Below are 27553 nucleotides of genomic sequence, written 5' to 3'. Positions count from 1 at the left end.
TTACGGGCATGGGGTGGGTGAGTTGGCCCATGTTAGGGTGCTCTTTCAGAGGGTCAGTGCAGACTCAATGGGCCGAATGGTTCCCTTCTGCACTACAAGGATTCTATGATTGTACATTTCTGCAGATGCCGCAGAGAAGAGTGCTGTCACCCAGCTAAACAATAAATATCCCTTTGGAAGGGGTGAGGAGAATGTTTTTTTCCTACTATTCCAGCCACTAGTGGGAGCTATCAGAAACTTTGGGCGGTGGAACCAGCTGGAAGGAGCTTCCTCTTGGCGGGTTCCTCTCTGAGGCGCCTGTTCTTGTTGGCTCTCCATTGATAGTCTGTCCGCGGTGCTGAGCTGCTCACCATGCACAGCGCAATGGCCGCCCTCAGGAGCGCGCGGACCCAGCTTTCCAGGGTAAAGAAACAGACGCCTCGTGGCCATTCGGGGTTTCCAACACCGGCGGGAAAACTCCCGAAGGCCGCAGCTTGGGCGCGGCAACCTAACTTGTTTGTGTGTGGGGTGGGGGGGGGGGTGATTGGCAGCGGGTTTGGCCAATCAGAAAGCTCGGTGTGCGGGGGTTTCTGTCCCATTGGCTAGAGCTCGACGTGGGCCCCTCCCCTCAGCTGTCAGGTTAGGTTGAGCTGACACATGCTGTTTGAATGTGAAGCTCACCATCCTGTGCCTGAGTCCTGATGCCACTGAAGAGTCCTCTGCCTGGTTAACTATACACCTACCCTGTTATTCCGAAATCAGACCAGAAAGTGGCAGAAGAGGCAACAACCAGAGGGCTCACATTTAAAATATTGTTTTAAAACACCAATTTGAGACCTGGAATGCTCTGCCAGAAATGGTAGAAGAGCAGGTTCAATAGTAACTTTGAAAATGGAATTGGAAATCTTTGATATATAAAGGAGCAATTTACAGGTGTGGCACTGTTGCTTCACAGCTCCAGGGACCCGGGTTCAATTCCGGCCTTGGGTCACTGTCTGTGCGGAGTCTGCACGTTATCCCCGTGTCTGCGTGGGTTTCCTCCGGGTGCTCCGGTTTCCTCCCACAGTCCAAAAATGTACAGGTTAGGTGGATTGGCTGTGCTAAATTGCCCCTTAGTTTCCAGGGATTTGCAATGTTAGGTTACAGGGAAAGAGCGGGGGTGAACGGAGTTGATTTTATTTGATTTATTATTGTCACATGTATTAGTATACAGTGAAAAGTATTGTTTCTTGCATGCTGTACAGACAATGCATACCGTACATAGGGAAGGAAGGAGAGACTGCAGAATATAATGTTACAGTTATAACAAGGTGTAGAGAAAAGATCAACTTAATACGAGGTAGGTCCATTCAAAAGTCTGATGGCAGCAGGGAAGAAGCTGTTCTTGAGTCGGTTGTTATGTGACCTCAAACTTTGGTATCTTTTTCCTGATGGAAGGAGGTGGAAGAGAGTATGTCCGGGATAGTGGGGTCCTTAATTATGCTGGCTGCCTTTCTGAGGCAGCGGGAATTATAGACAGAGTCAGTGGATGGGAGGCTGGTTTGCGTGATGGACTGGGCTACATTCTTGACCTTTTGTAATTTCCTGCAGTCTTGGGCAGAGCAGGATCCATACCAAGCTGTGATACAACCAGAAAGGATGCTTTTTATGGTGCATCTGTAGAAGTTGGTGAGAGTCGTAGCTGACATGCCAAATTTCCTTAGTCTTGTGAGAAAGTAGAGTCTTGGTGGGCTTTCTTAATTATAGTGTCGGCATGGGTGGACCAGGACAGGTTGTTGGTGATCTGGTAACCTAAAAACTTGAAGCTCTCGACCCTTTCTACTTCGTTCCCATTGATGTAGACAGGGGCATGTTCTCCACTACGCTTCCTGAAGTCGATGACAGTCCAGGGACTGGATTGTGGACTTGGGTAGGGTGCTCTTTCAAAGGGTTGGTGCTGACTCGATGGGCCAAATGGCCTCCTGCACTGTAGGGGTTCTATGATTATGAGAAAGAGTGGGAAAGAGCTGCCATGGACAATGATTTTTTTTTTAAATTTAGAGTACCCAATTAGTTTTTCCAATTAAGGGGCAATTTAGTGTGGCCAATTCACCTAACCTGCACATCTTTGGGTTGTGGGGGTGAAACCCACGCAAACACGGGGAGAATGTGCAAACTCCACATGGACAGTGACCCAGGGCCGGGATTCGAATCCGGGTCCTCAGCGCCGTAGGCAGCAATGCTGCCCTGCCATGGACAATGATAAGCCAAATGGCCTCCGAGCTGCATGATTCTATCTAAAAAGCAGGACCCTTAAATTCTGAAAAGGAAAATACCAGAACTGAGCAGGAGTCTGTCTTGAAATATTAATCTGCCGTTTCTCTTACATAGCAGATCTGAATTTCTCGCATTTTCTAAATTCGAGTCAAAGCTTTTTAAGACAAATCTTTATCATTTTAAAATAAATTAAGGGGTTGTGACAATCCAAAGCTACTTCAGCCTGAATCAACATCCAATTTGCCTAGTGCCTGCACTTAGGTTTAGTTTTTAACCTGTTTAAAATTTAGAAAGTCTTGTGAATATATTTGAAAACCCAAGTGTTCCCCTGCCCCTACCTGGGCATTCACTTCTACCGATAAAAACAATTATGTGACAGTGAACTGGAGGTGCAGAAAACTTGCAATTCTCTTGGCAAACTGATAAACACCTTGCTTAAAATATATATTTGTGTCATTTTAACTTTCTAATCCACCATTATAAGAAATTGTAAAGACCAATTTGAATTGCTCAGTACGGGGAATGGTGCATAGGATCATGAAACTTCTATTAGAATGTATTCTTTAATAATAATCTTTATTATTGTCACAAGTAGGCTTACATTAACACTGCAATTAAGTTACTGTGAAAATCCCCTAGTTGCCACATTCCGGCACCTGTTCAGGTCACAGAGGGAAAATTCAGAATGTCCAATTCACCTAACAGCATGTCTTTCAGGACTTGTGGGAGGATACCGGAGCACCCGGAGGAAACCCACGCAGACAGGGGGAGAACGTGCAGACTCCGCACAGACAGTGACCCAAGCCGGGAATCAAACCTGGGACCTTGACTCTGTGAAGCAACATTGCTAACCACTGTGCTAACCTGCCACCCTCATGGTCTTAAGTTGGGCTATATACCAGTGCTGAGTTGCACAGTGGTTCCTACAATGTAGCAAACCATGTGAGGAAAGGTCAAGCAGATCCGAATCAGCAAAGAAATGAGTGTACCACCTAGACCTCAAGAACTAAGGTACAGCTTTACTCTCATACTGATTTGTTGTGTCCCTCGATTCTCAGCCTCTGACTGGAGGATTTTGACTGAACTAGGATTCAGCCTCCTTTTCCAGCCCCTCTTGCATAAAAAGGCAAGTGTTGATTGCAAAGAGCCTCCCGGCTCCCATACAGGTGAAGGAGCCCTGTTAAAATGCCACTGTTTTGAACACCATTACTATTGGCTTTGCAAGCTATTTCTCTTGTTGGGAAGTGACTGGCTTCACACGATAGCTGTCTGCTGCGACATGACTGAACTGCTCACCTTGTGGAGAATAGCACGGACATAACTATGCATCGTCACGACAAGGAATTGAGTTGCAGTAATCCTGAGAGTGTCTCAAACAAGTGAAATGGGATTGTGACCCTTGATAGAACCTTAGCGAGTAGCACCGTGGCACTAAAGCATAGATAGAAAATGTGCAACAAAAGCCTGCAACTTTGATAATGTTACAGAGTTCCCTGAGATTGTTGTTTGCCTTTGTAGATCTTCTCTGTGCAACCTACCCAGTTTCTACACTGTCATGGGATTAGATTGATGGCAGCTGACAAAGAGCTCCTCCTGAAACTCCGGAAAAAGACGGGATACTCATTCACAAATTGTAAGAAGGCCTTAGAAAAGTTTAGCAGTGACCTTCAACAGGTGGGTGGAAATTATAATGTTGAAGCTGTTGGGGAAACACCCTTAATGTTGTATGTGTTCCTTTCACCCCCAGCCTGAAGGCTGGGTTATGGCACCATGGATACTGACAGCCCTTTGAGATGTTACTTCGAGGGGGGGCATTGTTCGTGTGGAAAGTTTTGACTGTATATTTCAGCAGGCTGTTCAACGAAGGCGAGTCCTAAGCAAACCCAAGTCCATTGGATCGAGAACAGGGGCAAGGGATCCAGACTAATTATTTGTGGCACTCCTTGCTAATCCTGGGATGTTGCAGCAGCCCTGGTTCGCAGCAGCTGACCAAATGCAGACCAGAAATTAAACTAAGACCTTGGTCTGCAAATTATATCACTCAGCTGAGTGCATTCACCCACTGAGTCATTTCAATCCAAACGTTCATCGCAGGTCACATTCTAAAAGCAAACTTTGAATAATTTAAATGAGGATTTCATTACTTAACAGAATTTTCAAAGATTAAATGTATTAAAATAAACTTAAGTTCACTGATACATTGATTGTAACAACTGCTTTTCATTGATTAGTCCACCAATGATGCTATAAGTTGAATCTTAAGTTCAATTTATATCCAGTGATATATTACAGAGCAGTTCATCTGCAGTGAAGGAGCATATAATTTTAGTAACAACAATTTGTATTTATATAGTGCCATCAATATAGTAAAATATCCCAAGGTGCTTCATAAGAGCATTGTCAAATAAAAATTGACACCGAGACACACAAACAAGACAGATTGTACAGCGGCAAAATTATTTTTCCTGAGTTTGAAATGTAAACACATAAAATAGCTTTGGGGGGGGGGGGGGGGGGGGGGTGTTTGGCGGGGTTGTGGTGAAAGGGTGCAGACGCCAAAGGGTTAACAAAGCAAATCTCACACTGTCTTGTTCCCAGGCATGAAAGGATTTGCTGCCGACAATAAGATAATCAGAGTGGTTTCTTTTTAAAGGCTGAAGCCTGGTTGCACGAACAGGCCCAGAAGGAAGGATGGAGTAAAGCTTCCAAACTACAAGGCCGAAAAACAAAGGAGGGCCTCATTGGACTGCTGCAAAATGGAAGCTCGGCTGTCCTGGTGGAGGTAACGGTGAACGTTTGCATTGAAATGACACAAATGCGTTAAATCGTGGCACTTTACTGCACAGGAGGCACTCATTTGGCTCATTGTACCTATGCCAGTTCTTTGAAAGAGCTAGCCACTCCCCCACCCAACCGCACCCTGTCCCCACTCTTTCCTCAAAGCCCTACAAATTTCTCTTTTTCAGATACATGTCTAATTCCTTTAAAAGTTACGACGGAAACTGCATTCAAATGAATCATTCTGTATGCTGTTAGCCAGCTAGTCTCTGTTCACATAGTAGGAAGAGGTGTTTCATATTGTTGACATGGGAGATAGAAGGGTCGGTAACTAGCGGGACTTGTATCCAAGATAATTGGCAAAGAACCAGAGGGGGAGATTTTATTTAATATCTTATGACAGTGAGTTATTATGTTGTGGCAGTGGAAGCAGCTTAAATGGTAACTTTCAAAAGAAAATTGGATATATACTTGAAAAGGCGAACATTTCAGAGCTACAGGGAAAGAGCTGGGCGGGGAATAGAACAAATTGGATTGCTCTTTCAAACGGCCAGTAAAGCACGATTGACAAAATTGCCTCATCCTGTGCTATGTGATCCGATATACTTGTGTGAATAAAATGGTCTATATTTTAAAGAAATGTTTTGTTCCCGCATCAGGTGAATTGCGAAACGGATTTTGTTGCCAGGAATGTCAAGTTTCAGCAGCTGGTGCAGCAGGCAGCCATGACCACAATGGCACACTGTCAGTCCAAGCCTGCAAATACCATCGATTACACCAAGGTTTGTCTACGCTTTCTATTGAAAAGAAAAGTAGAATATTTCCTTTGCCAGCAAATGCTCATCACCATTGTTCGACAGACTACGATATTGAGCCACAAACATTGTTGCTGAGACGTCTATATCTGCTGCGTCTCTTCTTGATTGATATGGATGTTCTCCCAGTAGGAGCACATCCGACTAACTAGAGGTTGACAGATCCAAGGTTTAAGGACACTTCCCCAACAACAGTGCCTGGGGTACCGCTGGAGTTTTAACCAGCTAAAACTGCATTATTTAATTGCTCTGAGCACTGGGAAAACCTCTCATTGCTGATCCAGCCAGGACCACACTATCCATTCGGGCATTGTTTTGTAGGGTTGTATGAAGTTAAATCGGAAGAATCCCATCCTCCATTGACTGCTCAATACCTTGACGTTCCACTTGTGGCTCACTGGCTGCTTAGCCATCCAATAACTGCCTTGGGCGTGCTGGTTCAGATATTGGATTACAGAGTTTGCCACAGCAGCTACCAGAGTTATAAAATTCACCATAAGAGAATCAGCAAGGATTGTTCTTCTGTTTTCCATGTCCCATTATTAAGAACCTATTCTCCTTCAGTCAATGAGTTCCCACAATAAAATGGTTTTGATCATGAACTCAGCAAGTGCAGCCTCGCTGGAGCAAATATTCACCTACCCTGCCTTGTACCATCCCGTGGCACTGTGCCATCTGAGACACGCTATCCCAGAGATTGGTGAAAGGTTTGCTCTTCCGTCAGTTTCTCAAAAAGCCACGTTCCTATACGGTCAGGGTTCGATCACTTCTCCTTCCACCAGCCTCCCTTAATCTTGTATTTGCGCAGAGCTTTCAGATTGTTTAATGTTTTACTCTGGCAGAATGTGTCAAAATGCCAGTGTACTGTGCCACAAAGCAACAACAGTTGGTTTCATGCCTACAAGGCACCAAGTGGAAGCCCATCGCTGCCACCTAGGGGGAAAAGGAGGAAATGGTGGCAGAGAGAGAGGGAGAGAGGGAGAGAGGGAGAGAGGGAGAGAGGGAGAGAGAGAGAGAGAGAGAGAGAGAGAGAGAGAGAGAGAGAGAGAGAATATGATAACTTTATAACCTCACATATATTAATGTTTCCCAATTACTTTGCAGAATTCCTTTACGACTGAAGAAATAACACAATTGAAAACCAGTTTAGACAGCTGTCCTCTTGCTGATCACCTTGCCCTGGCTATTGGTAAGGTCGCAGTATAATCTTAGACCAATAAGCTGTTTTACCCTCCTTTGAGGTGACACAGGTATCAACATTCTTTGTAAAATGAAGATTCTCCAATAAACATATTTGACATAAATATGATCATCTCTGGTTTAGTCCAGATAATTGGAGGAAAATAAGACTCCGGGAGAACAAAAGAAAGACTTGCAATTATACCATACCTTTCAGAAGCTCAATATCCCAAAGCTCTGTACAGGCAATGAAGGACTTTTGAAGTGGCGTCACTGAAGGGGGGGGGGTTCAGCAATGATACCTCTTAAAACTGAATCGTTACCATGGCACGAGAGTAGTTTTACATAAGTTATTTTATTAAGGATTGAGATGAATTATTGGACTGAGTAATCATTATTAACCATTAAACATGTATTTTTAACATAGCAGTAATAAGTATTCAAATGGTATTTAGGATAGCTAACTTGACCAAAAGGGCATGGTCGGCGCAGGCTTGGAGGACCGAAGGGCCTGTTCCTGTGTGTACTTCTTTGTTCTGACATCATGGGCGGGATTCTCCGTCCCCCTGCTGGGTGGGATAATTGGGGGGGGGGGGCGTGAATCCCGCCCCCGCCGTTCGCCGAATTCTCCGGCACCGGAGATTCGGCGGGAATCGATCCAGCGGGCGGGCCTGTGCCGTGGGGGCACTCTTTTCCGACGTGTCAGCCTCCGCGATGGCCGACGTGTAGGTGAACCCCCCTCTACGCATGTGCGGGGATGACGCTCCCGCGCATGCGCAGACGCGCGCAGCCGGCGGAGTCCCTTCGGCCCCGGCTGGTGTGGCGCAAACCACTTCGGCGCCGGCCTAGCCCCTGAAGGTGCGGAGGATTCCGCCCCTTTGGGGCGGGCCGACGCCGGAGTGGTTCACGCCACTCCATCCCGCCGGAATCTATTGGGTGACGTTTAAACACTGCTTGCAATTCTATTGGATACGTTTAAAAGTAGTAGCTTCAGGGATTGGATCGCGTCCAACTGGGGTGGGTTATTGATTTTTGAACATTGTATAAGTACTGTATTGTATAAGTCTTTGTTCTTGGTCTTGGCCGATATCCAGTCCGTTCTCCGTGTACACGTAACAAGCCTGGTTAAATAGGCCATCTTTTTTTAATAAACATTTTATTGAGGTACTTTTTGATATTATAACAACACAATAAACAATGTACACAAAACTATAAACATAGTGCAAAAGCCGTCTCCCTCCCTTACAGGTCCCACCTTTATTAACCCCCTACTCTAAGCTAAACTAAACCCCCCCCCCCCCCCCCCCCCCCCCCCTCTCTGCTGACAATTAATTTTCCGCGAAGAAGTTGACGAACGGCTGCCACCTCCGGGTGAACCCTAACAGTGACCCTCTCAAGGCAAACTTGATTTTCTCCAAACAGAGAAAGCTAGCCATGTCCGATAGCCAGGTCTTTAACTTCGGGGGCTTTGAGTCCCTCCAAGCTAATAGTATCCGTCTCCGGACTACCAGGGAAGCAAAGGGCAGAACGTCTGCCTCTTTCTCCTCCTGGATTCCCGGGTCTTCTGACACTCCGAAAATCGTCACCTCTGGACTTAGCGCCACCCTTGTTTTTAAAAAAAAAAATTTTAAAAATAAATTTAGATTACCCAATTATTTTTTCTATTAAGGGGCAATTTAGCATGGCCAATCCACCTACTCTGCACATTTTTGGGTTGTGGGGGCGAAACCCACGCAGACACGGGGAGAATGTGCAAACTCCACACGGACAGTGACCCAGAGCCGGGATCGAACCTGGGACCTCAGCGCCGTGAGGCGGTTGTGCTAACCACTAGGCCACCGTGCTGCCCGCCACCCTTGTTTTTAACACCGTGGACGTGACATCTGCAAACCCCTGCCAAAATCCCTTAAGCTTCGGACATGCCCAGAACATGTGGACGTGGTTCGCTGGTCCTCCCGCACACTTTGCACCAAAGAATCTGCTCATCCGGGCCACTGTCATGTGAGCCCAGTGAATTACCTTAAATTGTATCAGGCTGAGCCTGGCGCATGTTGCGGAAGCGTTGACTCTACTCAACGCGTCCGCCCATAGACCATCCTCTATCTCTCCTCCCAGCTCCTCCTCCCATTTGCACTTCAGCTCCTCAGTCTGCGCGTCCTCTGTCCCCATGAGGTCCTTGTAAATGTTCGAGACACTCCCTTCTCCTACCCACCCTCTGGAAACTACCCTGTCTTGAATCCCCCTTAGCGGTAGGAGCAGAAATAAGCCATCTTTGTCCAGGTTGTCGTGTTTGTTCCTCTCTGTACTGAGCTGAGCCACAAGGAATAACCCCATGTGGAAGCTGACTCAATACACAGGTCTTGAAACTGCTCCTACATCAGTCGCTGTTGTACTGAAGAAAATGTAAGGGAGGCAAAAACTTGCACAGTTTTGTGATTGTGAGAGAAAATGTGTTGGAGTCGGAGACTGCAGTGAATGTTTATTTCAGCAAAGCGAAGGTGCAAAGCAGAGGAAGAGTGTAGGATGGCGATTTGGAGCCTATGAGAAGAAAGAGGGTAAAGCTCAGAGCTGCAACTATTGTCTATAAAATTGAGACATTAGAGATTGTGGTATCAACAGAGGCTAGAGGTAAAAGGAGAAATGTCTAGAAATGTGGGCTTTTTCATGTGGCAGTGTTTGCCACTGACGGTGAGGTGTTAAGAATTGTCAAAGCATCCATCCCTCAACACTGATCTTCACTTTGATCCTCCATTCACCCCATTACATTCGAAAGCGGGTATCTAACTCATTCTGGTGGTCTTGTAGCACAATGACTAGCATCCCTGCTCTGAGTCAGAAGCTCCAGGTTCAAGTCCCATTCTAGGACATGATAGGCAAGGTTGATGCATCCGTGACACAGTCAAACAAGTGTAAATTCTTCCAACACACATCAAGACAGGCGACAAGAGTGTGAGAGATTCTTGGTCAGCACGGTAGCATGGTGGTTAGCATAAATGCTTCACAGCTCCAGGGTCCCAGGTTCGATTCCCGGCTGGGTCACTGTCTGTGCGGAGTCTGCACATCCTCCCCGTGTGTGCGTGGGTTTCCTCCGGGTGCTCCGGTTTCCTCCCACAGTCCAAAGATGTGCGGGTTAGGTGGATTGGCCATGCTAAATTGCCCGTAGTGTCCTAAAAAGTAAGGTTAAGGGGGGGGTTGTTGGGTTACGGGTATAGGATGGATACGTGGGTTTGAGTAGGGTGATCATTGCTCGGCACAACATCGAGGGCCAAAGGGCCTGTTCTGTGCTGTACTGTTCTATGTTCTATGTGATGGAAAGAAAGTTGGAGCCCCTCCATCACCATCCATAGCTCCAGAATACAACAGAATAAAAGTGCATGTTGCCACAGTAACTCTGACTCCCAACACATCACCACTATCTCATTCATTGCATTCTAAAGATGGCGTTACTAAGTGCCCCCTTCCCAACCCAGAGATGCATGTAATGCCTTTATTCATGAATAAGAACCTTGCTTTTTCACAAACAAACTTTGATATTCCCTTTTTAATATTTTAAAGGTAACCTTGGTGAGAATATGACTATAAGACGAGCTGCCTGGGTGACAGTGCCATTTGATTGGCATATTGGCACGTATGTTCATGGAATGCTGCCGGTGGCGAACCCAACCTTTACAGAGATGACATTTGGAAAATATGGTGCGTTAGTGATCTATAAGCCCCTGGAACAGAATTCAAAAGTAAACCTCTCTGAGCTGGGCCGCAGGTTAGGACAGCACATTGTGGGAATGATGCCACTGTCTGTGGGCACGATGGAAGACCCACCTGGCGATGACACAGAGACCAAGATGCTGGCACAGCCTTTCTTGCTGGACCCTGGCACGACAGTGGGACAGTTCCTGTATACAAGCGGGGTGTCGTTATTGGACTTTGTACGGTACGAGTGTGGAGAGGTAACTGAGATGGCAAAGAAAGCATAGTTGGAATGCATCCCAAAAATATCCACAATTTTAAATAATGGAAACCTCTCTAACGATATCAGAATAAAATAATGATCTCCAACAATTTAATAAGTTAAATCACAGTGTCTTTCTTTCTTCCTCTTTTGAACTGTCCATCAAGCAAGCTTATGATAAATAGGTGTCCCTCTATTAAATCAGTTTGTTTCTGACTGGGATACAGTTTCACAGGTTTTATCTTAGCATGCGCACTTCATGAAAGTGGGCATTCTTCGTTGCGAACCAGGCATAGAAAGGGCGTCACATTATTTTAAATACTCTTGTTTCCCCCTATTCATTCCCGGGACGTGGGTGTCACATCCTTTAATTGTCCTTGAACTGAGTGGCTCGCTAGGCCATTTCAGAGGGCATTTTATAGTCAACCACATTGCTGTGGGTCTGGAGTCACATGTAGGCCAGACCGGGTAAGGACGGCAGATTTCCTTCCCTAAAGGACATGAGTGAACCAGATGGGTTTTTACAACAATCGACAATGATTCATGGTCATCATTAGACTTTTAATTCCAGATTTTTTACAATTGAATTCCGATTTCACCAGGGTGGGATTCTAATCCAGATCCCGAGAGCACTATTCTGCGTCTCTGGGTCCAGTGACAATACCACACCACCACCTCCCCACTAAGTACTTTGGAAATACAGTCACTGTTGTAAATATTGTAGCCAATCACACAAACAGCAATGTGGTAATCAGATTTTCTGTTTTAGTGATGTTGGTTGAGGGGTGAATATTGGCCAGGGTACTGGGGACAGCTCCCCTTCTCTTCAACATAGAGGCTGTGAGCTCTTTAACTCCACCTGAGATGGCAGATGGAGCCTCAGTTTAACCTTTCATCCAAAACACAGCACCGCAGTTAATGCAGCACTTCCTCAGCCGTGCTTGGGGAGCATCAGCCTAGATTATGCGTTAAATTCTCATGGAGTGGGACATGATATTTTGGCTCCAAGTTGAGAGCAGTACCCACTGAGCCACAGCAGAACCTGGGACCTTCCTGGTAGTACTAATTGTATTCAATTCTACACAGGACGATGTTTGCTCACTTAATGGGTAAATACAAAGTATGGCTACCTGTGTTTATCTGTTCCAATTGAGCAGTGTGCAAATATTTACTGTATATTCACAGCCTTCGAGTACAGTACCAGAATATGATTCATGCAGCTGCCTCATAACGTGTGTTACAAGCAGTTAGTTACCTTAAAATTAAACCCAATCACAACAATCATGAACCAAACGTCTCTGAAAACAATGAGTGGACAAATAAAGTATGATAATAGATGTGTACTTCAGATGTATGGTGCTGCAGTATTAATTGGCCAATGTTACGATAAAAAGGTTAATTATTTTGCGGGATTGTCCATTCTGTGCAGGGATAAGATTGCAAATCCAACACAGACTGATGGGGTGAAGATCTCTCTGCAGTGAAATCACAAGATGAAACAGGTTCAGGCGAAGAGGGCCTTTTTGCCACAGCATAAACCCCTCCCATTTTCCTAACCTCCAGGCTAAACCTCCCCAAACAACATCCCATTGGTTTTAAAACTATAAGCAACATCCAGCAATAGTTACCACACCAGGCACCTATATCTTTTGGGTCAAAGCAAATTACCGTGGATGCTGGAATCTGAAACAAAAACAGAAAATGCTGGACAGTCTCAGCAGGTCTGATAGTATCTGTGGTGAGAGAACAGAGCCAATGTTTCAAGTCCGGAAGACTCCCCTTGACAGAGAGTCATCCAACCTTCACTCTCTCCACGGATGCTGTCAGACCTGATGAGATTGTCCAGCATTTTCTGTTTATCTTTTTGGGTTGCTTCCGACTTAAGATGGAGACATATATATATATAAAACATAGAATTTACAGTGCAGAAGGGGACCATTTGGCCCATCAAGTCTGGACTGACCCTTGGAAAGACCACCCCACTTGAGCCCAGACTTCCACCCTAGCCCCGTAACTCCGTAACACCTAACCTTTTTGGACATTAAGGACAATTTAGTATGGCCAATCCACCTAACCTGCGGGGCAGCACGGTGGCGCAGTGGATTAGCCCTGCTGCCTCACGGCACTGAGGTCCCAGGTTCTATCCCGCCTCTGGGTCACTGTCTGTGTGGAGTTTGCACATTCCGTGTTTGTGTGGGTTTTGCCCCCACAACCCAAAGATGTGCAGGCTAGGTGGATTGGCCATGCTAAATTGCCCCTTAATTGGAAAAAGTGAATTGGGTACTCCAAATTTATTAAAAAAGAAATCCACCTAACCTGCACATCTTTGGACTGTGGGAGGAAACCGGAGCACCCGGAGGAAACCCATGCAGACACGGGGAGAAAGTGCAGACTCCTCACAGACAGTGACCCAAGCCGGGAATCGAACCCGTGTCCCTGTATCTGTGAAGCAACTGTGCTACCGTGCCGCCTGGCTATCCACAACTGGCTTCTCAGAACAGTTTTTATTCCTCCAGGCCCAGCTTGTTGCGAGTGCACACAGCTTCCTGCTATGCGCTGTCGTCTCAAAACAGCTCTTTTGCAGAGGGTGAACTTGCGTCTGATATACTGTTTTTATTTTGACCTTAATCTAAATGAACCTTCTTTGAAGTCTTCATTGCACAAGCTCACCTTTTAGAATGTAAATGTGAAATTCACCCCATCTTATCTTTTGAAAGCTCCATCCCTACTTTATCTTTTGACACTTCATCTCCCATTGTTCCCAACTTGCCTTGGGTAAACATTTGTTCACAGCCAATCGGCATATCAAAGCTCCAGTTCCTTCCACCCAGTCAATTTGCTTTCATAGGTTATGGTCCATATAAACACCTGTCTCCGTGTATTGTTCGCAACATAAACTTCAAAATGTTGTAATTGCAAAACCAAGTAGTATACTTCTGTGATAATTATTTAACTTTCTTGAAAAATACCCCACAGGCTCTTCAATACCTGCGTTGTCCTCCAGGAGTAACACAGCACCAACGTCACTTGTATCAACAGCCAGTTCAAACTGTTCGTCATAATCTGATGTTGCTAAAACTGGTACTGTTGTGAATACAATTTTCAGATTTTTGAATGTTGTTTGGCATTCCACTGTCCAGTTAATTTTTTTCTATAAATTTAGAGCACCCAATTATTTTTTCCAATTAAGGAGCAATTTAGCGTGGCCAATCCACCTACTCTGCACATCTTTGGGTTGTGGGGGTGAGACCCACACAGACACGGGGAGAATGTGCAAACTCCACACGGACAGTGACCCAAGGCTGGGATCGAACCTGGGACCTCGGCGCCGTGAGGCAGCAGTGCTAACCACTGCATCACCGTGACACCCCACATGAACTTTGATCGGATTATATTTCTTTGGGTAATCCATAGCTAGTAAAAGATTCGGTCAATTCTTCTACATCTCTTTTTCTTGTGATGTTTCTTAACGATATTGTTCTGGACATCTAGTGGACACATCTATAATTGTCAGCAAGTACGGATTCCCATTTTTAGTCCTAGGAAGGGGGGTCCCACACATACTACAGAACTCTCGTGAGAGGCCCCTCAAAGACTGGAACAGGAATAGGGGCTTATTTTATCACAGCTTGTGTTTTCCTATCACTTGACATGTGTGACATGTCCAACAAAACCTAACTACATCTTTGTGTAGCCCAGGCCAGTAAACCTGTTTCTATATCTTAGACTGAGTTTTCTTTATTCCTTAATTTCCCCGAATGGAATCTCATGCGCTATTCGCAGAATTTCTTTCCTATACACAGGTGGTATTGTAATTTGATGTAGCTCTGCCCATTGCTGTACCACTTGAACCCCCTACTTTCTCGTTAATATATTATCCTTCAGATAATAACATTCAGGAATACACTGTGCTTCTAATTCGGAATACACTCTGATATATCTGTTTTACCTTTGCATCTCCTTTCTGCAACTCTTAGCGGTTTATCTGAACTGTACACTTCAAGCCCCTTAACTTCCCCTATTTCATCTTGAACCATTTCACTAAAGATGGTATCAGCCAAGGGCAAGCGCGGTGGTGCAGTGGTTAGCACTGTTGCTTCACAGTGCCGAGGTCCTCCCGGCCCTGGGTCACTGTCCGTGTGGAGTTTGCACATTCTCCCCGTGTCTGCGTGGGTCTCACCCTCGCAACCCAAAGATGTGCAGGGTAGGTGGACTGGCCACACTAAATTGCCCCTTAAAGGTAGTATCAGCTAATTGCACTAAGGTCAGGCGAGACCTCGGTTTAACGTCTCAACCAAAAGACCGCATCTCTGACATTGCAGCACTCCCTCAGTACTGCACTGGGAGTATCAGCCTGACTATGGTGCTCAGGCCTGTGAAATGAAACTTGAACCCACAACCTCCTGGTTTAACAGGGTGAGGCGCAGGCTACCAGTAACACACCAGGAAATGTAGACAATCACACCAGCCCTTTTGCGCAACTGCCAGGATTAATATTGAGAGAATATACCTTTGAAACATTTGCCTCCAGATACTCTCTTGGCATGGGGCAGCACGGTAGCATAGTGGTTAGCACTGCTACCCCACAGCTCCAGGGTCCCAGGTTCGATTCCCGGCTTGGGTCACTGTCTGTGCGGAGAATGCACGTTCTCCCCGTGTCTGCGTGGGTTTCCTCTGGGTGCTCCGGTTTCCTCCCACAGTCCAAAGACTTGCAGGTTAGGTGGATTGGCCATGCTAAATTGCCCTTGGTGTAAAAAAAAGGGTCAGGTGGGGTTACGGGGATAGGGTGAAGGTGTGGTCTTGGGTAGGGTGCTCTTTCCAAGAGCCGGTGCAGACTCAATGGGCTGAATGGCCTCCTTCTGCACTGTAAATTCTATGATTCTATGATCTGATAGCGAAACAACAATTTAGAGGTGAGAGGTTGTCTTACGTGTGTGGAAATTATTTTATTTTAAAAATAAATTTAGAGTACCCAATTAATTTTTTTCCAATTAGTGGGCAATTTAGCATGGCCAATTCACCTACCCTGCACATCTTTGGATTGTGGGGGCGAAACCCACGCAGACACGGGGAGAATGTGCAAACTCCACACGGACAGTGACCCAGAGCCGGAATCAAACCTGGGACCTCGGCGCCATGAGGCAGCAGCACTAACCACTGCGCCGCCGTGCTGCCTCACGTGTGGGGAAATTAAAGAGACCATATCTATAATTTTGCTGGAGGTAAGCACAGGAGAACTTTTCCTTTGCTTTTTATTTTTAATTTTTATGTTTGTGTATTTGTACTTACTGATGTCACACAGAAGCAAAAGCAAAAATTAAACGCAAGAAGCATCAGGAATAAGGTGGGTGAACTTAAGGCAATGTCTTGTTAAGAGGAAGAAGGAGACTTGTGTAAGGCTGAGGAAACAAGGTTCAGACAGGGCGCTGGAGGGATACAAGATAGGCAGGCGGGAAGTGAAGAAAGGGATTAGGAGAGCTAAGAGAGGGCATGAAAAATCTTTTGCGGGTAGAATCAAGGAAAACCCCAAGGCCTTTTACACATATGTGAGAAATATGAGAATGACTAGAGCGAGGGTAGGTCCGATCAAGGACAGTAGCGGGAGATTGTGTATAGAGTCTGAAGAGATAGGAGAGGTCTTGAACGAGTACTTTTCTTCAGTATTTATGAATGAGAGGGGCCATATTGTTGGAGAGGACAGTGTGAAACAGACTGGTAAGCTCGAGGAGATACTTGTTAGGAAGGAAGATGTATTGGGCATTTTGAAAAACTTGAGGACAGACAAGTCCCCCGGGCCTGATGGGATATATCCAAGGATTCTATGGGAAGCAAGAGATGAAATTTCAGAGCCGTTGGCAATGATCTTTTCATCCTCACTGTCAACAGGGGTGGTACCAGGGGATTGGAGAGTAGCGAATGTCGTGCCCCTGTTAAAAAAAGGGAATAGGGATAACCCTGGGAATTACCGGTCAGTTAGTCTTACTTCGGTGGCAGGCAAAGTAATGGAAAGGGTACTGAGGGATAGGATTTCTGAGCGTCTGGAAAGACACTGCTTGATTAGGGATAGTCAGCACGGATTTGTGATGTAGGTCTTGCTTCACAAGTCTTATTGAATTCTTTGAGGAGGTGACCAAGCACGTGGATGAAGGTAAAGTAGTGGATGTGGTGTACATGGATTTTAGTAAGGCATTTGATAAGGTTCCCCATGGTAGGCATGCAGAAAGTAAGGAGGCATGGGATAGTGGGAAATTTGGACAGTTGGATAACAAACTGGCTAACCGATAGAAGTCAGAGAGTGGTGGTGGATGGCAAATATTCAGCCTGGAGCCCAGTTATCAGTGGCGTACCGCAGGGATCAGTTCTGGGTCCTCTGCTGTTTGTGATTTTCATTAACGACTTGGATGAGGGAGTTGAAGGATGGGTTAGTAAATTTGCAGACGATACGAAGATTGGTGGAGTTGTGGATAGTGAGGAGGGCTGTTGTTGGCTGCAAAGAGACAAAGATAGGATGCAGAGCTGGGCTGAGAAGTGGCAGATGGAGTTTAACCCTGAAAAGTGTGAGGTTGTCCATTTTGGAAGGACAAATATGAATGCGGAATACAGGGTTAACGGTAGGGTTCTTGGCAATGTGGAGGAGCAGAGAGATCTTGGGGTCTATGTTCATAGATCTTTGAAAGTTGCCTCTCAAGTGGATAGAGCTGTGAAGAAGGCCTATGGTGTGCTAGCGTTCATTAGCAGAGGGATTGAATTTAAGAGCCGTGAGGTGATGATGCAGTTGTACAAAACCTTGGTAAGGCCACATTTGGAGTACTGTGAGCAGTTCTGGTCACCTCATTTTAGGAAGGATGTGGAAGCTTTGGAAAAAGGTGCAAAGGAGATTTACCAGGATGTTGCCCGGAATGGAGTAGGTCTTACGAGGAAAGGTTGAGGGTGCTTGGCCTTTTCTCATTAGAACGGAGAAGGATGAGGGGTGTCTTGATAGAGGTTTATAAGATGATCAGGGGAATAGATAGAGTAGACAGTCAGAGACTTTTTCCCTGGGTGGAACAAACCATTACAAGGGGACATAAATTTAAGGTGAATGGTGGAAGATATAGGGGGGGATGTCAGAGGTCGGTTCTTTACCTAGAGAGTAGTGGGGGCATGGCATGCACTGCCTGTGGAAGTAGTTGAGTCGGAAACATTAGGGACCTTCAAGCGGCTATTGGATAGGTACATGGAGTACGGTAGAATGATGGGGTATAGATTAATTTGTTCTTAATCTAGGACAAAAGTTCGGCACAACATTGTGGGCCGAAGGGCCTGTTCTGTGCTGTATTTTTCTATGTTCTATTCCCATTTGCTCAAATGTAACAGGGATCCTAGTGTTTTGATTCATCAACGCAAGTCATTCCCCCTGCCTCTGGTGTGCTGCCTCCTCTCACGACGATGATCTATCTCCTACTGGAGTATGATTATGAGTACACTGATTCTCAGAAGGCTATGGCTCTGAAGGTGCTGACTGTCACTGGGGGGACAGTTCCCGAGGGTACTGGCTCACACTGGGATATGGTTCTGTAGGTACTGGCTCACACTGGGGTATGGCCTTGAGGGCACTGGCTCACACTGAGATGCGGATCTGAGGGCACTGGCTGCCACTCTGATATTTTGCCCAATTGGTCATGCCTTGTGTGTCAGCCCAGTCAATGAGCGGTGGTTTATTCAACCTGTGGGTGAATCTGAGCCCAATCCTGTTTCTTCTGCCACCTGCATGGGTTCATTATCTACCAGGGGGAAATCATTGGACAGCAATCAGGAGCAGGAACATGGGTGAGTGTGATTTAGTGCCCTGGGCGTAGGTTATCCACTTAACCACCAATTATGTATAAAGTGAACCTTAGTTTTTCCTTCTCAGACCTACAGAAACGTGAGTATTCCATGTCCAAGAGTGGGGCTCGAAGCCACAATCTTACCGCAGAGATAAAGGTGCCTCTGCACCAACTGAACTACAACGACACTCAAACATAGTTTAGTCATCAATGTGTTTCTTCTCTGAAAGGCAGAGCTGAGACTCGTTTTTGCTGTTCATTACGAGACAGCAAATCCCATCGTTTATTGCGCTGCGGAGAGAAAGAGACAAAACCGAACACCTCAATCGTGCCCTCTTAGCGCTTTTAATTGTGCTTGTGTTTTGCGCAAGTTAATAACCAATGACTGAAGATCTCCACAGCTCTGCTAAAAATCCCAACCACTAAATTCAACTTCAGACAGGTTGCAGTGAAGTGAACACAGACAATACACAACTTTGAAAAACTTTTATTAGTGACCATTTGAGTAACAGTATCAGTGGAAACCCTTTCTGAAATATTGTTCCCAGTCACTGCATTACTGAACCAGCGTTGAGTGCATTTCTAGTTACTTCAGCATGAAATGAGGTACTTAGAGCAGGAATTTTGCAAGATAATGTTTTTTTTTAAATCGCAGCAATTTGCGCACTTTTTTAACCTCAACCCATCCACATCCATTCTGCTCAATGTCAAATTAAACCACAATTGGATTACAAAGGCCAAGGGATAGAATATAAATCTTTTTTTAATATAAATTTAGAGTACCCAATTCATTTTTTTTCCAATTAAAGGGCAATTTAACATGGCCAATCCACTACCCTGCACATCTTTGAATTGTGGGGGTGAGACCCACGCAGACACAGGGAGAATGTGCAAACTCAACACGGACAGTGACCCAGAGGCGGGATCGAACCTGGGACCTCGGCGCCGTGAGGCCGCAATGCTAATCACTGTGCCACCGTGCTGCCCTAGAATATAAATCTTAAGAGGCTCCAGTGTTGCTGCATAAGATATTGGCCAGACTCCATCCAGCTGGAGTATTGTGTGCAGATCAAGAATATTACTGTACAAAGCACTTTACAGTCCTTTATCGTAGAATACTCCCTTGCACAAGCTGTTTTCATGTTTTACTGGGGAAAAGAACTTCAAATAAAACTGCTTTCGCCAAAGACACTACGAGATTAATTGAGGTGGAGAGTACGTTAAATGCACTACAGGTGCTGACTTCCTGCAGAGACTGAGGGACACAGACGGCTTCAGGTGAGTGGGTCTGTGACAACAGCAAGACACTGTCAACTAATTAAAAATAAAACAAGCCAAATTGAAGAAACTTTATATTTGAGTCCCTGGTTGCAAGTATTCTCTTCTGAGCGGTCGATATTGCTTCCAGGTATCCAAAATTCATTGTGAGATGGTTGAGGAAGAATGGCTTATTTTCTCTGGAAAGGTGATTTCATTGAAGTTTACAAGATTTGGAATGGAATTTGTATTATTCTCTATGGCCCAAGTTATGCTTCGAAATTATCCCCCCACCAGACTTTGGGACAGAAACAGACATAAGAAAAGAAAACCCAGCAGGCTGTTAAACTTTGAATTTGGTCCCAGAGCAGAAGTGTGATCGAATCAGCTTCTCAATGAAAGTCTCAAGAAACAAGAGCATGAGGCACCACTGCACCTAGTCCTGTTTTGCCACCTAGTCTTGTTCTGCCATTACTCTTGATCGCACAGCTCCTGCCCCCTGTGGATCTGAGCTCCATGTTCTGCTGCTGGTGGTGGTTGCCTGACTGCGGACACATTGCGGTTTCACTAGCTGGCTAGGTAACTGAAGACAGCCTACGCGCTGACTGCATATGCGTTTGGCTGCGTGCAAGCTATTTGCGGACTTTCTATGAGCTTACTGTTGACTGGCTATCTGCGGGCAGGCTGACTGACGGCAACCTTTCTGTTGCTACTCAAGATTTGTGTTCCATCGATTTCTCTCCTCGTCTCCCCATAAGATCCTGTGATTTAATTGATTCAGCGCCTCTCTCCAAACTTTTAAAAAATCAATTACTGCTGTTAGACCTTTCTGAAGTTATAATTACATCGAGACAAATAGCAAAAAGGTCAAACAACAAAGGATATAAACTAAAATCAGGGAGATATTGGGAAGAACGTGCAATTTTGTCGTGTCTTTCATAATCGCAGGACATTCCAGAGCGTCTTACAGCCAATGGAGTACCTTTAAAGTGTGGTCACTATTGTAGAAAACGCAGCAGCCAATTTGCGCACAGGGAGCTCCCACAAATAGCATTGCGATAACGACCAGATTTTCTGTTTTAGTTATGTTGGTGGAGGGATGAATACTGGATAGGACACCAGGGAGGACTCCCTTGCTCTTCTTCAAATAGTGCAATGAGATATTTTTACATCCAACTGAGAGGTTTGACATCTGATCTGAAGAAAGGCACATCTGAAACTCCTGCACCGCACTGCGTGCCAACCTGGATGACCAAGCTCAAATCCTTAGAGAGAGACTTGAACTCACAACCTTCTGACTCGGGCAAGAATGCTACCCACTGAAGCAGGACTGAAACCTTGTCTTTGCCCAAAGAGTAACGATATACTTCCCAGCTGTTACCAGAAGAGGGTTGAAGCAGACAGTATGACGAGGTAACAAGGCATGGAGATGGTGAGGAGGTGTGATTCAGCAATCCCAAATACCTCTTGTCATATCAACTGCGCTTGAACATTCTGACTTCAGTATCAGGCTAGACTTGCAAAGACTGCAGTTGTCTCCTGCCTGACTCACCTCCATCCCTTGTGTTTCTAAGATCCTTCTGGCTCCTATCTGTCTCAGATCTCCCTCCCTCCTCTGCTGTATATCATCTGAAGCCAAGAGGACAGGCCTAAGATCTGCTGCACAGGCATCGTCACAGCCACAGTCACAAAGATACATATAACATTGGCCGTAAGGGTGGGGACAGAGAGGGAAATACTACCTTGTTTTCCCCCTCTCTATTTCCCTCTCTATGGGGTGCTCCTATGTATTTGTTTACTGACTTCTAGGTGACAATAGCTCATCGAACGGGACATCCAAGGAAGTCAAGCCACAGCTTTATTAGCAGGAAGTTGGGTTGAATGTGGAACGGGATAAATAGTTGGGAATTTTGTTCAGGAGATTAAATGGGTGGTGTGGTGTCTGGTCTGAGGAATGAGTGCTCCATGATCACTCCATGATTTCTTACGTGCTTCTGGAAATAAAGTAATTTGTGAGATATGAAGAGAATGTTGGGGAAGAGTGGCTGATTGATCAAAACAATAACTGGACTTAAAGTTATTTTCTTTTTGTGGCTAACAGAATGGCCGAACATGCCCCATGGACAGAATGGCCTCATCTTCTGCCTATGCTCCACCCATATGATCATTGTGGTTGTTGTGACACCATGGGTCCGTTAATTTTAAAATAATTAAGTGGAGATGTGTAATGTTTACTCCTTTTCATAACTGGCTGTTTGGGTTTCTGGCCATCATTTTGCACAATAGATGGTGTTTGTGTTTTTCTTTGATGAAGGACAGGGTGATTTGGAGACATTCCCTAAACTATCACAACAGGTAGGTTTGGTGCAAAAAAGTGTAATTGAGGCAGAAGACAGAATCACCATTGGCAGAAGTGGCACAAGCATTATCCAGTTCTCCATCACCTTTTAGAACATTCCTTTCGACTTCTTCAAGTTTATCTGTTTCCAGCTGGGAAGTGCAGTGAACATCCCCCTCGACAGGCCGAAAAGCATTTTGAAATCCTGATCTGTCAGGAAGTTCTGTGAAGGAAGTTTATGGGTTCAGTTTTAATCCTCTCCACGCTTCTAGAACCTCCTCAGCTTTAACTCTGTGGCACTGCTGTAGCATGTGGGAATAGATTCAAGGACCCAAATCTTCTTGGGTTCTTTCATGACCTGAATTTGACTTCACCATTGATGGTCACCTCCACTCTTTCCCTTCCATTATTCAATTTGTTTTCCACAGCCCCTCACCATCTCCCACATCAGCATCGTGTGGCTCCTGCAGGGCAAACTCTACATACTACTTCCTTCATGTATGGACAGATGTAGTAGTTGTTTGATTTGATGAATTGGCTGATCCCAGCCAAGGTGATAATTGGGATGCTACTACTGGCCTCAGCACCTCTGGGGCCAAGCCATTCCTGATTCACAACAGCCAGTGGTTCCCTCTCCACAGTGCTGGAAAATGCATGGGTCTCGGTCACAAGTGCGGACACACATAAATCAGTCCCTTTGTGTGATGGGTACAGAATATTAGCTGTAGAAAACATGTAGCATAGGGGGTTACAATATCAACATCACAGAACGGTAGGCCCCAGTATACTGGTTCTTGTGGTAAACACTAACGAGAGAGATCGCCCTGTTTTTGGCAGGGCAGGAGCCCATTCAGTGCAAGAAATAAGTGCGGCCATTTTAAATTTGCGGGTCGATAATTAAAAAAAAAAAAAAATCTTTATTGTCACAAGTAACACTGCAGTGAAGTTACTGTGAAAAGCCCCTAGTCGCCACATTCCGGCACCTGTTCGGGTCACAGAGGGAGAATTCAGAATGTCCAATTCACCTAACAGCACGTCTTTCGGGACTTGTGGGAGGAAACGGGAGCACCCGGAGGAAACCCACGCAGACACGGGGAGAACGTGCAGACTCTAAACAGACAGTGACCCATCCGGGAATCGAACCCGGGTCCCTGGAGCTGTGAAGCAACAGTGCTAACCACTGTGCTACCGTGCCGCCCAATATGATTTCCTGAATTCTATTGCCTACAGGTGGGAGAGGCGTTTTACAGACATTTCCTCCGAGTTGGCTTGGATTTCTATCAGCTTCTTTCACCTCTGCCAAGAAATCATGTGGCAGTGGGTTGCTATGCAGCTTCTGAATGTGCCAAGTTGGATGGACCAGTTGGATTTTAATTGGTTTCCCTATGTTTGTTTGCTGTTACGCTCCCGGCCTTGATCTGGGACAGAGACAGAGCCAAGCACCTCCTCCTTAATAGAGGCAACAATCAGAGGGAGCACCAATACTGGGTTTCTCTCACAAGCCTCTTAGTGGCCAATTTCATCGACCAGAGAGTGACTCTCCTCCTCCAACACCACCTCCTCAGTGAAGGCTGGAGAGACCTAATGAGAGAAATTGAAAACGTCACCCTCACCCCCTAAAGCTTCTCTATTAAGTCTCCCAGCCCTTATGGTTCAGTTAGGAAATGCACCATCCAACGCAGTGCGAAGTGGTGAAGACAAATCCATAGTGTCAGATTTCTGATGCTACCAGTTCTTTAACCATTGGCTTCTTTATACTGTGGAGTGCAGCTAACTGAAGCAGAACCCCATGAGCTGTCAGCTGCTCGCCTCCCATGTGAAAGATCCTTCAGTCCCTTACTGCACATAGTTTCCATTCCTACTATCAGCTTTACACCAGCCGCTTAAAATTACAAGTGGAATGGAAGAGCAGGACTAACCTCCTTTCTGGTCGGGTCGACACCTCCAGGTAATTGATGCCTTTGTTTATTAATCAGTGCCTCTGGGGGGTAACACTTGCATGAACCCACATTACTGTCCGAGTTCATTCCATTCAAATCCTGCATTAAATAAGATGTTATTAATGACTAAATTTGGATATTTTTTTGAAACCATTTTCTTGCAGGCTTTTCCCCCGTCATGTACATTTCTTATCTCTACTTTAGATGGTCCTGTCACATAATGTTAGGCTCACTGTGTCATTAGTACAATTCCTTTTGACATATAGGGGGCGATTCTCCGAGCCCCGCGCCGGGCTGGAGAATCGCCGCAACCACGCCACGCCGCCCCGACTCCGGTGCGCGATTCTCCGAGGTGCGGAGAATCAGCACCATTTGTGCCGGCGCAGTTGGCTCGGTGCGGGCTGGAATCGGATGGGCCGAGCGGCCACGCGGATACGACAGAGTCCCGCCGGCGCCGTTCACCCCCGGTCGCTGCTGGCGGGAACTCTGCACGAAGGTGGGGGGTGGCCTTTGGGGCGGGGAAAAGTGATCCTTCACCGGGGGGGGGGGGGCCTCTGATGGGGTCTGGCCCACGATCGGGGCCCACCGATCGGCGAGCCTACTTTCCTGTGCAGCCGGCCCCTGAACACTGACGCCATGTTGAGTTGGGGCTGGCGCGCAGAAGAAGTCCCCCGCGCATGCGCAGGTTGGCGCGGCCCAACTGCGCATGCGCGGGTTGGTGTGGCTCCCATTTGGCGCCAGGAAGGGAGGCTGGAGCGGCGTGAACTGCTCCTGCGCCGTGCTGGCCCCCTGTGGGGGCCAGAACCGGTCGTCCCTGTGCCCGTTTTGCGCCATCGTGAAACGCAGCGGAGTTCACCACGACGCGAACACTTGGGCTCCATTTGGGAGAATCGCCCCCGTTGTGCCTGATAGGTCTGTACTTTGATTGATATATCTTATGTGTCACCGAACTCACATATCACTCGACAGATCTTGGAACTGAGCTTCATGCGTGAAGTAAATTATCCTTTATTCAGTTAGTTTTGCAGGTGTCTCTTATCAAGTAAGTTTTCTTGCAAATACAGAGTTTTTAAAAGTTTGTTTTGTCCGAGCAAATACAGAGTACTGAGTTGAATTCAATACAAATTACAGCTCTTGATATTTCTTTTAATTGAATACACGATACAGAAAAGGTGAAAATAAACAAAATGGTTGTTCAAAGCGATAGTGCAGAAAAATAGCTTCAGAAGTTAAGTCAGATGGTTCCGGAATGAATCGTTCAAACCGGCAAGTACTTTTTAAGATTATTGCTATTACTAATGTCTTTCCCCTTTCTGTCTGTGATTGGGTTAAAGTTATCACACAGTTAATTCAATTCGATTAAAATGTCTGTCCATCAAATTTTAATATGAGGTAATTGAAATCTGTCTTTCTAATGAGCCTTATCCGTTGTCATGAAAACAGTTTCTGGGAATATAGCGCAAAATCTTTGAGTGAGCAAAATGTGTCCTTGGTCTGTCTGGCTTCATTATCTTGATGTTTCCCATGGATTCAGCATTTTTACTGTCCTGTTTGAAATGTAGGTATTTTAACAAACCATTTCAAGAAGCCATTTTAAATACAGGGCCATTTATTCCTTTACACTTGTTATATACTAAAAAGGTTGATTTATACTAAAAAGATAGATTCTATCAGTGCCCTTGCATAAATGATACTGCAGAATTGACTACGTTGATCCAGGCAAATTGCACACTGTGAGGAAAGGTTGAATTAGCAGGGAACAGAGGAAGTAAGAAAGGGCGAACTTACTCACATAAAGGGTAATCAAGATGTGGAATAAATGACCAGGGAAGGACATTGAAGTATAAATGGGTTCAAGAGGCAAATGGATGGAGAGAGAAGGAACTCAGAAGATGGGATGGGAAGGCGAGAAGTGAGGCTGATCTATGGAATTATGCATGACTCCACTATGGCTGGGGGCATTTTTGGGTAACATAAGTCACGATAGAGCACAAGGTACAGCCTGAGGAATGAAACCATAGCTCATTCTGCCTTAATATGATTTGCAAAAAAAAATGCACCTTAAATGTTCCCCATTAGGCCCACACCCAGAGGGGAGGACATCACCAAGGGTGAAGAGTTATAAAAGACCATAAAGTGAATCGATGAGCAGATTGAGGTAAACAGCAAGGAGATTGTACAGGGAAGTAAAACTGAGGCCACTGTTGAGATCTTGGGAAAGAATGATTTTGAATAGAAGAGAGTGCAGGGAGGGAGAAGATGTGGGAGGAACTATAAGAGATGATACTTACAGCAGTGATCTCAGCAATTGTCACAGCGTCACCAAGCTCTTTTTTCAACTGTTCGTAAGTTTTGCCTGCCTGTAAAAGACAAAAAAGTGAGTTCTATTATGGGCTACACGTGTTGGATTTTGGAGTTAGAGTTCTGAGGGATAAGCTTAATGAACTGAAATCTCCTTTTCCTGTCTTTCAATCGCTCATATTTTTACAATTGAACAACCAGTCATTTATACAGTACCTTTCGCATAACAAAATATAGTGAACACAATATAATAAGGTCTGGGCAACACATTTTAAAGCATTACTTCTGTGGACTTCCAGTTTATTGTTCTGGCATCCTTACATTCTGCGTCTTTGTAACTGCTCCATAATATTGTCTAAACTCTGGGCTGATGTGACTCCATTGTTACTCCCAGTTCCCTTCCCAAGCACCTCTCCGCGATTGCAATTCCATTTATTGCAGAGTTACATTTCAGTTTCCTTGGTCAAATGTACAACACTTTATATTGGTGCCAATTAGCTGCTCAATGACAAAACTGATTCAAATCTTCTTGAACACCTTTTACTGCCTTCTCTGTCTCTAATGCTTTCCCTTTGACCGAGTATTACCATCTGCAGTGAACATACCAAAAAAATATCCATTTAATATTTCTACCATTTATCCTTTAACCTTCCAGTTTGCTCTTGAAATGTCCTTTCTCTGTTCTAATACTGAAAGGACGCCATAGTATTCTGCTTAATCTCCCCGGGATTGTGTGCACCTTCAATAATGTTTAATTTTGGTAATTTAGTATACAGAACATTAGCACTCTTCTCATGCAATATAAATTGTTGTTCCCTTTACAATAAGTATTCTTGCAAGCTGTCCTGATGAGTGCAAGATGAAAAGCTTCAACTGCATGTCTCCTTTTTCAGCAATACTCAAATTTTTAATTTGTTAAGTGCATCCCTACAGTGTTCTCTCCTTTCTAACCA

At 45.4% G+C, this 27553-nt stretch overlaps 2 protein-coding genes across 4 annotated transcripts in view; one reads left to right on the top strand and one right to left on the bottom strand.

Annotated features, from left to right (window-relative positions):
* Positions 1 to 232: 232 nt before the first annotated feature.
* On the top strand, positions 233 to 11080 carry tsfm (Ts translation elongation factor, mitochondrial). Of its 3 annotated transcripts, none has more exons than XM_038786614.1 (6): positions 233 to 402; positions 3754 to 3909; positions 4889 to 5017; positions 5673 to 5795; positions 6933 to 7017; positions 10563 to 11080. In XM_038786614.1, exons 1-6 carry the CDS (start codon positions 352 to 354, stop codon positions 10979 to 10981), a joined length of 963 nt encoding a protein of 320 aa, XP_038642542.1. In that variant the 5' UTR covers positions 233 to 351; the 3' UTR covers positions 10982 to 11080. The 3 variants fall into 3 exon arrangements, with proteins under 3 accessions (XP_038642542.1, XP_038642543.1, XP_038642544.1); XM_038786615.1 differs by lacking the exon at positions 233 to 402 and adding an exon at positions 658 to 912; XM_038786616.1 differs by lacking the exon at positions 233 to 402 and adding an exon at positions 3073 to 3246.
* Positions 11081 to 19729: 8649 nt separating this feature from the next.
* Positions 19730 to 27553, bottom strand: part of avil (advillin) — a 67853-nt gene continuing 60029 nt past the window's right edge. The window contains 3 exon segments of the mRNA XM_038786654.1: positions 19730 to 22582; positions 24279 to 24398; positions 26591 to 26659. Of these exon segments, the coding sequence (XP_038642582.1) occupies positions 22469 to 22582; positions 24279 to 24398; positions 26591 to 26659 (303 nt within the window). The 3' untranslated portion in view covers positions 19730 to 22468.

This window comes from Scyliorhinus canicula, chromosome 28, assembly GCF_902713615.1.
Source record: "Scyliorhinus canicula chromosome 28, sScyCan1.1, whole genome shotgun sequence".
NCBI classification, from domain to species: domain Eukaryota; kingdom Metazoa; phylum Chordata; class Chondrichthyes; order Carcharhiniformes; family Scyliorhinidae; genus Scyliorhinus; species Scyliorhinus canicula.
The sequence above is the reverse complement of the archived record's forward strand: the minus strand, read 5'-3'. Positions and strand labels throughout refer to the sequence as shown.